This window comes from Watersipora subatra, chromosome 7, assembly GCF_963576615.1.
Source record: "Watersipora subatra chromosome 7, tzWatSuba1.1, whole genome shotgun sequence".
In the NCBI taxonomy this organism is placed as follows: Eukaryota; Metazoa; Bryozoa; class Gymnolaemata; order Cheilostomatida; family Watersiporidae; genus Watersipora; species Watersipora subatra.
In genome coordinates, this window is record NC_088714.1 from 1,327,821 (window position 1) to 1,340,130 (window position 12,310).

General features: G+C 37.2%; 1 protein-coding gene across 1 annotated transcript in view; it reads right to left on the reverse strand.

Annotated features, from left to right (window-relative positions):
- Positions 1–105: 105 nt before the first annotated feature.
- The window catches only part of LOC137399244 (hypoxia-inducible factor 3-alpha-like), a 35,053-nt gene continuing 22,848 nt past the window's right edge, over positions 106–12,310 (reverse strand). Inside the window, exons 7-18 of the mRNA XM_068085266.1 lie at positions 11,591–11,738; positions 11,316–11,452; positions 9,078–9,190; positions 7,195–7,288; positions 6,946–7,034; positions 6,632–6,744; positions 4,939–5,195; positions 4,056–4,236; positions 3,726–3,846; positions 3,509–3,638; positions 1,902–2,054; positions 106–645 (exon numbers count right to left, since the gene is read on the reverse strand). Coding sequence (XP_067941367.1) covers positions 575–645; positions 1,902–2,054; positions 3,509–3,638; positions 3,726–3,846; positions 4,056–4,236; positions 4,939–5,195; positions 6,632–6,744; positions 6,946–7,034; positions 7,195–7,288; positions 9,078–9,190; positions 11,316–11,452; positions 11,591–11,738 — 1,607 coding nt within the window. The 3' untranslated portion in view covers positions 106–574. The remainder of the gene's footprint in view (positions 646–1,901; positions 2,055–3,508; positions 3,639–3,725; positions 3,847–4,055; positions 4,237–4,938; positions 5,196–6,631; positions 6,745–6,945; positions 7,035–7,194; positions 7,289–9,077; positions 9,191–11,315; positions 11,453–11,590; positions 11,739–12,310) is intronic.

A 12,310-nucleotide genomic window follows, 5' to 3' on the forward strand; every position in this document is an offset into this window, starting at 1 on the left:
AGCAATATTAAAAATTGTACTTTCTTATTATAATCATTCCATTTGTGATGTTAGTTTCAATCTTGTATCAATACATTTATCAGTGAATTACAACTCGAAAGCAGATCACCAAAATACAATGTTTATTCCCATATATCCGCTAATAGTTTTTTGGGATAGATAATGTTCACACAACCATAAGTGATTGAGAATATATGATATAATATAAAAGGAAAGATCTGTACAAACACTAGCATAAAATACAAAACTGGATGTAGAATACTAGAACCCCTGCCAGAGTATTACACGATATGATTTATAAATTTAGCATTTGCTGCATATCTTCGAGTAGATAATAAATACAATGAACGATAAGATAAGGACTAGTTAGCTTGTTTGTCACGGGCTAAGTACTATTTGGTTCACCAAGTGGCAGAACATTCTTTCAGAATGCTAAGCGTCACCATATTCATACGAGATGCCTAGATATATCATAGATGTGTTGCAGGTTTTCAAAAACCCATAGAATATAGAGTACATACGTAGATGCAAATATTAGTAATTAATGTAAAATGAACATATAGCAAGATGTTTGCTAGGTCTGTTGTAGAAGGTGCAGCAGTAAGGACGAGTCAGCTACCTTCGGTGTCGCTCTCTTATCATTCTCTACAAAACATAGCAGACATGCCAACAAAACATAGCAGACATGCCAACCTTCCTTTGAAGATGAAATAGAACAAGAGTGGGCAAATTTATCTAGGTCTTATATTCGCGTCAGATGGCATTTTAAATTAATTCCATAATCAACTTGAATGTCTGCTCAGGCAGTATGTTTCAAGAGAGTGGAGGTAGCAGAGCATCAGCATGAGACAACCATTGCATCTGGTTGAGAAGGTCATTACATCTAATTGCTGTCAATTCATAGTCCTAACATGTCTTACAACCGATGAATAACACCCTTATAAGTTCCAGCTGAAACTACCATAATCTATTGACTCTGCAAGACAGCTACAAACAGGCACCTACATACTTTATTGACTCCTCAAGACAGCTACAAGCAGGTACCTACATACTTTATTGACTCCTCAAGACAGCTACAAGCAGGTACCTACATACTTTATTGTTTTTTCATTACTGACAACAAATGCCAATTCTGCTTCAAGCTCAGTGCTCTAAATAATAGATGAATGGAGACATTTAAGTCTCATTTAAGACATTTAAGACTTTAATTCTTAAAGTAAGTGTAGTTACGTTCTGTAACAAATAGGACTCGAAAGTACTGGACTTGTGCTGTACAAATCTTTCAGTCGTTCACAGAACTTAGGCTACAAAATGGTGTAAAAAGATATTTTTTATATGATTATATCAGGTTAACGATCCGTTGCCATACGCATATGTTACAAAGATGCATTTGATGAGGATAATTTATACACTCTCTAATGTATTACACAGCTATTGCAGCATTGTTAAGACAGAGCAAAGGTGTATGCTGTAATATAAGGTGGATGCTGTAATAAAACCTCGCAATCACAAACATCCAAGAGTGCCAGTTTTCTCTTAATGCAGTAAAAAGGTTCTATGTTAAAACAAAAATTTGATCGCTATGGAGAAAGACTAGACCCGAGGAAAAGAGAAGAAGTCACACTTGAATGATCAAAAGGCACGATAAACCAATCCTCATTTCCGTTTTATTTATTGATCTGTTGGCAGTCGAGACTGCATGGAGCAGCTGATACCTTACAGTGAACACTTTACACTCTTCTCATACTGACAGTGCGACAATTACTTGTCTTATCTCGGGTCAAAAACAAAGTGGAGGCATTACTAGCTGTTACTAACTGTTACTGTTACAAGCATTACTAGCTGACTCGACTAACAAGCCAACGCTTTGCTAGATGTAGCAGCGTGGCCATGAAACTTACTATGAGCTGGATGGGCATTTTTTTGAAGCAAAGGCTGGTATTTAGTCGGAGAACTAGACTGGCACATGACAGGGCTGACTGAAAACCATCCAGCTCCGCTGTTACTGGCGACTTTGGCTCCATTCAGTGATAGCGAATTGTTGTTCCCACCATCTAAAATACAAGCTTCATATGATTCACAGTTACGACTGTTCAGTTTTTTTTGTACAACTATCCTGGGTAGTATATGGAGTGTACATGTTGCTCTGCTAACGATTGCAATGGCTTTTAACTTAAACCATAACTGACACGTACAACTTGTATCGTATTTCCTAGGTTAACCAGACACGCTAATTCCGATTTTGTACTCAAAATAAAGATTAGTCGACTAACTTTCAAAGTCATGAAGACTTTTTAAAGCGTTTCAATATCCGTCTCAAAAACAACACGATCGGCACAACAAGCTCTGCCCATAAATATGTGATGTAGTCTAGCTTTTTAGGAACGGAAGTTAGGAATGTTTAGTCCGATTTAAAATGATAGAGATGAGTGTGTTAAAACCCATTATTATCCAAATCCAGCCTTCAAAATAATCTCAGTCTTTTATGAAACGTAGATAAACTATTTAAAATTGCTCGTAGCCTGTTACAGAATGTTTAATAGGCTGAATGTCGAGAAAAATGAGCTCAAAAAAGTGTGATTTTATTAAAAGCTAGCGTTGTTATCGCACTTTTTTGAGCCCATTTTTGAATATGCAATGTTAAATAGCTTATCTACCTTTCAGAAAAAACAGATTATTTTGAAGGCTGAATTTAGATAATAATGGGTTTTAAGACGCCTATCTCTATCATTTTAAATCGGACTAAACATTCCCGATTTCCATTCTTAAAAAGCTAGCGTATGTCACATATTTATGGGCGGAGCTTGTTGGGCCGATCGTGTTGTTTTCGAGACCGATATTAAAACGCTGTAAAAAAGCCTTCATTACTCTGAAAGTTAGTGGACCAATCTTTATTCTGAGTACAAAATCGGAATCAGCGTGCCTGATTTACCTAGAAAATACGATAAAAGTTGTACGTGACAGTTATAGTTTAAGCGACACCAATGTCCCCAATTCAACGTTAAAAATTGAAAATTAAAGGTGAGATTAATTCAATCAAAATTAATTTTAAAAATTCAATTGAAACTTATGAAAAAGTCATCAATTATGGATATGTTGATCATAGCAGTTAGAAATAAATCTGTTTAGGCATTTGTGTGTTTAGTAAATTCTATTATTACAAGAACATAAACATGAAAAATCATTCATAATAGTAGCAAAGGATGACCAACATTACAGAAGAATACAGCGGCCACCATTCGGGTTGCACAATGCTTGGCTATCATTACTGATTGTATAGCTTCTGCTAGTCAACGCGAGGTTCAAAAAATTTTCACATTTGTCCTTTACTCTAAAGCGACTCCATAAAGTGAAGCCTGAAGCCTATCTAGTACTTGACAATTTATATCCCATATCATGAGGCCTCATACTTGTTTAGCTAGTAGATATAAACCAGATGTTTAGTGAAGGCCATAAATAAAAATATAGGCAGGCAGTTGTCCAATTGGGAAAAATGAAAAGAAAATACCATTTAGTGGAATGGAAGTCATCTGCTGGCTTGACGATTGCTTCCCGTTCTCCCAGCTGTTCCAGAGACCTTTGTCAGGGGGTTTACTGGCTGCCAAGTAATTGCTTGAGTTTGGACTTATACAGTTAGCCTAAACGAGAAGTTAAGGCAATACTGTAGTTGGGTTGCAGATCGATCGTCTTTGCAAAAGGTTTCAAACGAGATCATATGAACTTACTAATGATCTTTGAGTGCCACATTTGTCATTCGTAATCTTTACTCGTCCCAAATGGTACGCTGCACTGGCGGCGTCACACGTGTCAGGTTCCCTTTGCATCTTTACTTGGAGTGACTCAAGGCTGAGAAAAGAGAAATCTTAATGTAGCATAAGGTAGAGAGCTGTGATATTAGTAGCCTATGGACATTGGCAACGTGTGACCCATGTCCCATTTTTTAACTTTTGGTAACTAGTGATAAGAGTTTTAACACAGAAGTTGTCATTGATGAATGCCACATCTCAAGTATATCGTCGTTAGCTTGCATGTCATAGGGTCATCTATTAGCTTACTCATATAATTCGGTAACCTTCCGCTTGCGTCTGGCATACTCGTATTGAGGGCCTTGAGACGAAACATATTTATGTTGGTTTCTGCATGGGACGCGTGCGCCATCTCTTCCTGAAGGCACATTGCGCATAATGAATGGAGGCCTACCTGCTATCGACTGGCTGGTAGGAGGAGAGACTTCAGCTGTAGAATAGATGAAGTTAAATATTACTGGAGTTGTTTTCAACTTTAAATAAGTTCGTGCCAAAAGAAAACCCCAAATATGTTAGATCCTGTTACAACGTTATAACAGATTGCCCAAGAATGCTAGTGTGTGAATGTTACAGGAGATGAAGAAATGATATTTGTAACATTTCCTTTTTAGCAACTTCACTTTGGACAAAAGTCTGACATAAGCAAGATGAGTAAAGACTAATGACACAGCTAGCAACGAATGATAGTCACTATGTTTCCGTGGGGCGCAAGTTTGAGTCAATCCGCAAGTTAATCGCATCATGGAAACAGTATAATACCGCAAGCTAAGCAGGTTTTGCGATTCGCAAAACTTTATCAAATCCATCATGCTTACGAATGATGGAAACAGCATTTGCGAATAATATGCATTAAAATATCGCTGGCTATTCCATTATAAAAATTTTCAAGCTTCAGTCGTCTTTATTTCGATTTGAGCAGCCTGGATGAGCTGATGTTCCAAACTAGAGTCATTAATTAGGTTAATACTTGACCTATGGGGTCAAGCGTTGGTGTTAAATACACATGCATCGTGCAGATGTTTAGTGAAACGCTCGCTCGAGTGCAAAGTAACTCAACTTGCGCACAGCCCCAAATGCGTGATACGCATGGAAACAGTGATAAATGAGCTGTGGTGTGATAAGAAGGACCAACCATCCGTGAACACGAGTCTCTCTTGGCACTGCTCCTCGAGGTCAGCCAAAGAACTTAGAGAAGAATGCATGGATTTGTTGTAACAGTCACGCCCTCTTTCGGTGTAGGAAAGCTCGGCGAGATCAGATATAAGGTCCCCGGTGTCACCGTCGGACAACCACGGCGGAGAGTCAGCAGGAGTGCAGTTGTCTGACTCAACAGCAGGACTGATTGAGCTTGGAGAGGAGTTAGCAGGACTGTACAGGGAATCGTTTTTGCTACAATGCACCGATAAGAAATGATGCCAAAAAGCCTTATTAGGTAAAAATAAGGAGCGGGAAACAGAACGTGATGCAAACTAAATTTGAGACATAAACAAGATGAGTGGACTAGAAGCTAAAACAAGATAAATGATAGCATTAAGTAAATGTCTACTTATAGCAAAGGCTATAAGTAGACATGTATAAGGGAGACACATAGGAACAAGGAACAACTGTTGTTCTTATGTTGGACATAGGAACAACAGGAGAACAAGAAAAGGAAACAGAGCGGAAATAAAAGATGCAAATGACAGAAAAAAGGGTAAAACTACAAAATCCATAAACCAACAGCTAGAGAAAAGAGATAAATGGAACTTAGTCCGCTGTCCATATGATGGACAACATACCGACATTTGATGGATCGTATTAAAATGTAGAGCTACACTATTTATTAGTTGATTGATGATGATTCACAAGATCGATCCTTTTTAACATAATCCTTTACATCTCATTCTGCCCATTGATGAATGTCTATGTCTATGTAATAGCTTTAGCAGTCACACCACGGTCATGTCAAATTCAGTAGCATGAATTGTATACTTATTAGTTCATCGCTTTTAGTATTATCGTTTTTTAAAACATTTCATTATTAAAAATACTTCCTGTCCATAAATTTTCTCCCATAATCATTGTTGCATCGCTTGAGCTAATTTGTGTAGCAATCTGTTGGCTTTTTAAAGTCGACTTTCTTCCATGACCAATGTTTTCTCAACAATATTGAGTTTTTAAATTGTATCGCTACAATTGCATCAATCGAATTTCTAATGATCTATACTATATTGTTACCTATCTTCTATTTAATCGACTTTTTGATGATCAAATTTGTGTCCCAGGATAGTAACTCATTGGAGCTTTGGTGCCGCTATTGGTGACAATAACTTCAATATGGAAGAGAATATAAGAGGGCAAAATTGAAGTTATGAGAAACATAACTGTGAGAAGTTCAATATCAACACAAAGACGGCAATGCAAAACTATGGCAAACGAATAGATTATAGCACTGTATGAACCTTCTCATTGCCAACTAGGTGATACATTCCATTTGCCCTCGAAACACTGAAAGTCCAGAATCAATCAAATATACGCTGACAAGTTATTTATTTACATATAGTCCCTGGCTTCATAGCGCTATGGATATTTGCGGCAGATCAATCCTGTGCAGGTGTGGATGCCGTGCTTTCTCGCTATGGTTGACTAGCTCAAAGAGAAAATGATGAAGCTAACTGCAGTTTTGAAATAAGCTGTAACATTAATTATACTATCACAGTTTTAAATGCCGAGTGTTGACAACTTGTGACGCGTGTAGACTTGTGTCGCAAGCCAAATCACACGCTAATGTCTAGTTTTCCTCAAGCTAATTGACCATTCTTGTCTTATAATGCGTGGATATTTACCGATATGAGCCAATGTTGTCACCTTTCTGGTCGCCATCTTTGGAACCGAAGCCATCGATGGACACATCCAAATAATCCTCCATGGGAATGTAGGGAGCTCGCAGAAAGAAGTCCTACAAAGGGGTTTCAGATTAAGTGCTCTATACACTACTCCTTCAACACACTCTACTGAAACGGTCAAGGCTGCCGCAAACAATTGTTTTGGAAAAACCTTTTTATGCATATCCTGAGCAGTACAGCTATGTTGCATGCGCCATAAGCTGAGATAACAAATCAAAGGATATAAGTTTTAGTTTACATAGCTATGAGCTCACCATTTCGTCAGCTTCCGAACGATCAACAAACGGTCCTCTGTTCATATCGACAGACTGGTTGTCAAGGGCTTCGACTAGCTCCTCCAATACTAACCAAAATAAGAATAAACATTAACGCAACAATTGCAACAGGATGACAGGGTCAGATTAGTGTGGCTTTCATTAGTGTGTCTCACTAAGGAGTTGAAATGCTGAGTTAAATGAGTCGACGGCGCAGTCAAGGAGCCTAGTTAATGAAACTAGTCATACCTGAATCCGTTGATCCCTTAGTCACAGTAGGAGTAAATTCGCCTCCGAGGCAGTTGGCAGTACAGTCCTCTCCGAATATGGACTCCGTGTCACGCTGCAGACATAAAAGGGCCCACATATTTAAATAAAAATTAAACGGAATTTATTATTGTGCTAGTAAAGTTGGTAGAGAAAAGCAAGCCAGGCAGTTCAATTTAGAGTTGAACATTTCAAATGAGAATTTTTGAAGGTGTAAAGAGAAATAGCAAGACAGCCGATATTTTTTACAGAGTTTCACAAGCCTATTATTATATAGAAACGATTAGTTTTATCGCAAATACAAGAATTTCAGCTAACTGCTCAAAATATGTAAACTATTAAAATAAGTTTTTGTAGACATTTTTTTTCATTAAAGAAAATCGCTTTTTTCTTGAAAGAATAGAGCGATTTGAACAGTTTATAGAATAGCAATAGAATGTTCCGCTGCTAATTTAAAACATTACGGGTTCTGCATTTGAATTATACTAAATGAATAATCCATGCTTAAATTGCGCAATGATTTCAGAAATGCCTTGCAACTGCAGCTTCTGCCAGTAACTGAATGGGGAGATACTAAGTTTCCCAACGCATATCACACAAGTACATATAATTGATGTGCTAATAGTATACTTCACTAAAAACAAGTTTGACGATTTATTGTGGACAACACTGAATGATTCATGGACTTGTAAAGAGAAACTGTGAAAATTGGCTTCGATAAATCCAACATGCAAGTACAACTTCTACTTCTAATATCGCTTAGAGTAGCACCTCTACTTGCAAGGAAATCATTGATAAATAATAATTAGTAATTGGGGTTTATGATAAGTTAATAATAGTTTTTAAACCGACATATCCTAAACGACATATCCTAAACGGGTTTGTTCAATCAAAACTCACTATTATATTGCTTACAAATGATTGTGGACGCTGCCAAAACTATCGCGTTGGAAATAGCTTACAATACATTTAATTTGAGAAATAGGCAAAAACACTAATTGTGATCACCACATGACAGGCATTTTACCGGATTATGATAAGCTTTTACATTCTAATGTTTTTTGTTGTTGTTATTGCTACACAATGGCCTGCAAGCGGATAACCTGGAGTCAACAAACATGCCTCAACTTTTAAAATGCAAGTAAAATATCAGTTAGAAAGGGAGGCTATGTGTTAATTGGTTCTTTAACAAAAATTGAATTATGAATCGAAGTGATTATCGATGATATTGAAAAATTAGAGTTCAGTTAAATCGATATTTGTGGAGAAAAGGTTTGGTATAAAAGAGAACTTAATGACTTTTACCAGTCATTTAAATTGAATTCTCTAGGGGGGGGGGGGTTTACCATAATTAGCTCTCATAGCTAGCTTCATAAACTATCAAACCTTTCACTTCTAGTTGCACTCTAAAACCAAGAATGAATGTTCTTATAACTACAATGTCTGCCAAGCGTTAGTAATGGCCAAATGAGACTCAGAATGTCTAATTTATTTCATCTATATTATATCTGAGATTTTATATCAGCTAGTTTCATATAAATTTGCCACAATTACTACATTTGCCACAACTACTATTATACCTCTCGTGTATAGGCCTACTCGCTATACTATTATACCTCTTGTGTATAGGCCTACTCGCTATACTATTATACCTCTTGTGTATAGGCCTACTCGCTATACTATTATACCTCTTGTGTATAGGCCTACTCGCTATACTATTATACCTCTTGTGTATAGGCCTACTCGCTATACTATTATACCTCTTGTGTATAGGCCTACTCGCTATACTATTATACCTCTTGTGTATAGGCCTACTCGCTATACTATTTAGTAGCCAACTACTATTATACATAAAGAAAACCTACCATAATATCGAGGCAGGATGGACTGTCCTCCACCGGATCCATGAAGACGCTACTAGTTGAGTTGAAGATATCATCAAACCCGTATGTTTCATCTGTAAGGGTTGGACTTTCTCCTAAAGAAATGCCGGCAATAGTGAAAGAGAAAGTACAGTCAAACAAAAGTTTGTAAACTTTATACAAACATTTATACAAGCAACAAATTATCTGTACAACACTTATACAAACAATAAATGATCTGTACAAAATTTATATAAACAATATGTATGCATTTCGATGAAGGCTTAAAATCGCCTCACCATATCACAAGGTGATACTATTCACATGGTGTGCAAACTGGCACATAGAGCAGGCAATACATCTATAACGAAATATCCTTAGAGCATCTTTCAGTATACAAGAACATCAAATCTTTTAAAGCCAAAAGTTATATGCTGTTGATACTTTCAACTCGGCAATATAAAATTCAACAATTTAAAGACTGTCACTTTAGAATATTATTCATCCTAATGTTATTAGTATCCTTCTTATTGTAAGAGTCGTATGCCCTTGACATTTAATGATATAAGAGAATACACCATTGTAGGTTACAACATATGGTGTGGTTATATCTATAGCTATTGAGAATGCTAGGTGGCAATCAAAAATGCCCAGTAAAAGCTCTCATAAACCAACTTATAAGCATTTCAAGCACTGGTAGAAGTGAAGTGGGAACTGAACATGATAGCAGCGCTACTATCATGCGACAATTTAAATGGCTGCTGAGGCTCAATAGTCTCCCTAGTACTCTAGTAATAAAGGTGTAGGTACAAGAGGTGATATAGATAGTGACAAAGTCTACGCATTTCACAAGTTTATTTTAATCATCAGCGATTTCCTTGAGAGGCTATTTAAATTAAATGTTGACTGACTGCGTGAAACAAAACAAAGCATTTATCAACACTAGTAAAGTGATGTGCGAACGGGTTTCTATGTTCTATAATGATTTCATCACATCACAGCAAAGGTCAAAAGTTGCCAAGTTCATGAAATTTTTCTTTCCACACAATTGCTGAACAGTAACAAGGCCACAACTAGTTCTTGACTTGAAGGGCTGGCCAGGGCTTTAAATAACCAGAGAGTTAAATAGTTTGGCGGGCTTGTCGATAGAGTGGTAGCACAGTGGTAGCTATGCCAACTGGAAAGGCAACCAAAAGGCTACAATGCTGTTACAGTGTGCTTTCCTCATGTCCAAAGACTTGCCAAAAACAATTTTTTATATTGATCCAATAATCTTCGTGAAGGCAAATATTACAACCAATACAATTATGGGTGCAATGTTGCCGAACTCAATTTTTTACATACACATTGTCAAGAAATAGAATTTTATTGCAGGTCGCTGTGTATCACAATGAACACTACTATTACATCACTAGTTTATTAGCGCAAAAACAGCAAAGTTTGCTATTACTTGAATTTTTTTATCAAACTAGTAGAGAAAAACAGAACACGCAGGATCTACCATATTAAACTGCACTATGAATATAGAAACAGCCTATGTTTTAATTAATTCTATATGTATACACGAAGAAGGGCATAAAACAGAAACAGTAATGCCCTCTAGGCAGCATTCAAGCAGAGCGATTGCGATAAGGCCGGAATGACAGAGACCTGTCTAAAATTAGTTCCGAGTTTTCTGACGTATATTTAGATCAAAGATAAAAATGTGAGAGTTAACGGCGTATAGTTTTTAAAGTCCAAGAGTTACCACCACTGTTTATCTTGCCATTTCATACTAACAACATATTTACTGCGTGTAATTAGACTTCATGATTAATGAGAAGCGAAGAGTTGTGAACCCTTCTCTGGTCTCTTACACTCAGCTCTATATACTCTATACGCTCAGATGGTTGTTTAGGTTTCAAAACCTTCCACTACCACTCTCCACTCTCAGTAACAAACGAATCCACAAAACTCCACAGTATCTGTTAAAGCGTATATCAACATTCTGAGATGTCACAAAAATTGAAAGGCTGTTGCTAAAATTGTTGCTGTTCAAAGAATTCTAATGTAAATTATTTCTTTAAAATGGCAAAAAAATTGAAAAATAGTTACGCTGCCGAGAGGTACGCTGCCGTTGTTTCCCAGCAACAGCATTCAGCGATTAGAGCAATCAGAATGCCATAAAAGGCAATTAACTCCACAAAGTTATTCTGTCCGTTTTGTAAATTTCAAATCAAAACTGAGACTCTTTCTACCCACCAGTAGCTGCAGTATGTTTAATCGCATCACAGAAGTTGTGCTGCACTTTTTCGGCTTTGACAATGACTTGAGGTTGGTCGATCGTACTCTCCTCACTCTGCACACCGGCCAAGATAACACCAGATTGCACTGGCTGACTGCAAGTATAAAGGATACCATCAAAGGTCTACAAACCGCCATCCTGATAAAAATTTTTATAGTGCTAGCTGAAAATGCTCAGACAGTTATGGCTATTGAGAGAAATTCATTGGTGTTGAGGAGAATGGGCCTTTTACCTGATAACATGATGCACGCATATCGTGTGCAACGGCTTTCCTGTTTTACAATCCAAAGTGATGGAGGCCTCTGTATAAACATTCATTTCTCCTCCACCATTTATTAAGAACCTGTATGGATCTGTCATAACGTGCTCCTTGCTAGACACTGTGAGAATAATAATAGAATTCGTAACCATTGCTATTCTCAGAGACTCAGAACAGCAATGATTATAGCAATGGTTACTAACTGGGATCACGATACGCCCTGGCAATCACAGCAGACACGTGCCAACGCTTCACGTGTTACCCCATTAACGAACTCAACTCAAGGCACTCCACCCCTTTATCAAATGCTCATTGTATGAAACATCAAGCTTCGTCTATTAAATGGAGGTTGAAATGAGCTATCAAAACCAACATAGCGCTAGCCTGAAAACACTCATGTTTTGCAGTAAAGAAACAGAGCAACCCTGCTCAGCTCGGCACAAATGATGAAGGCAGAAGCATATGAAAGCATTGAAGACGCGTCTTGAAACACTCCTCCTTCAACGCTCTGTGAAATACAGGAAACTTAACAAATATGAAAATCGCTGTTCCTGTTATTTACACTCTGCAACTTTCATTGCAACGTTTACAATAAGCATTCTACAGTTAAGTAAACATTTTTAATAATTTCACCTTTACAACATTTTTTTATTCAGAATTGATATGGAAACTCCTCATGGAAACTTAGTCAAT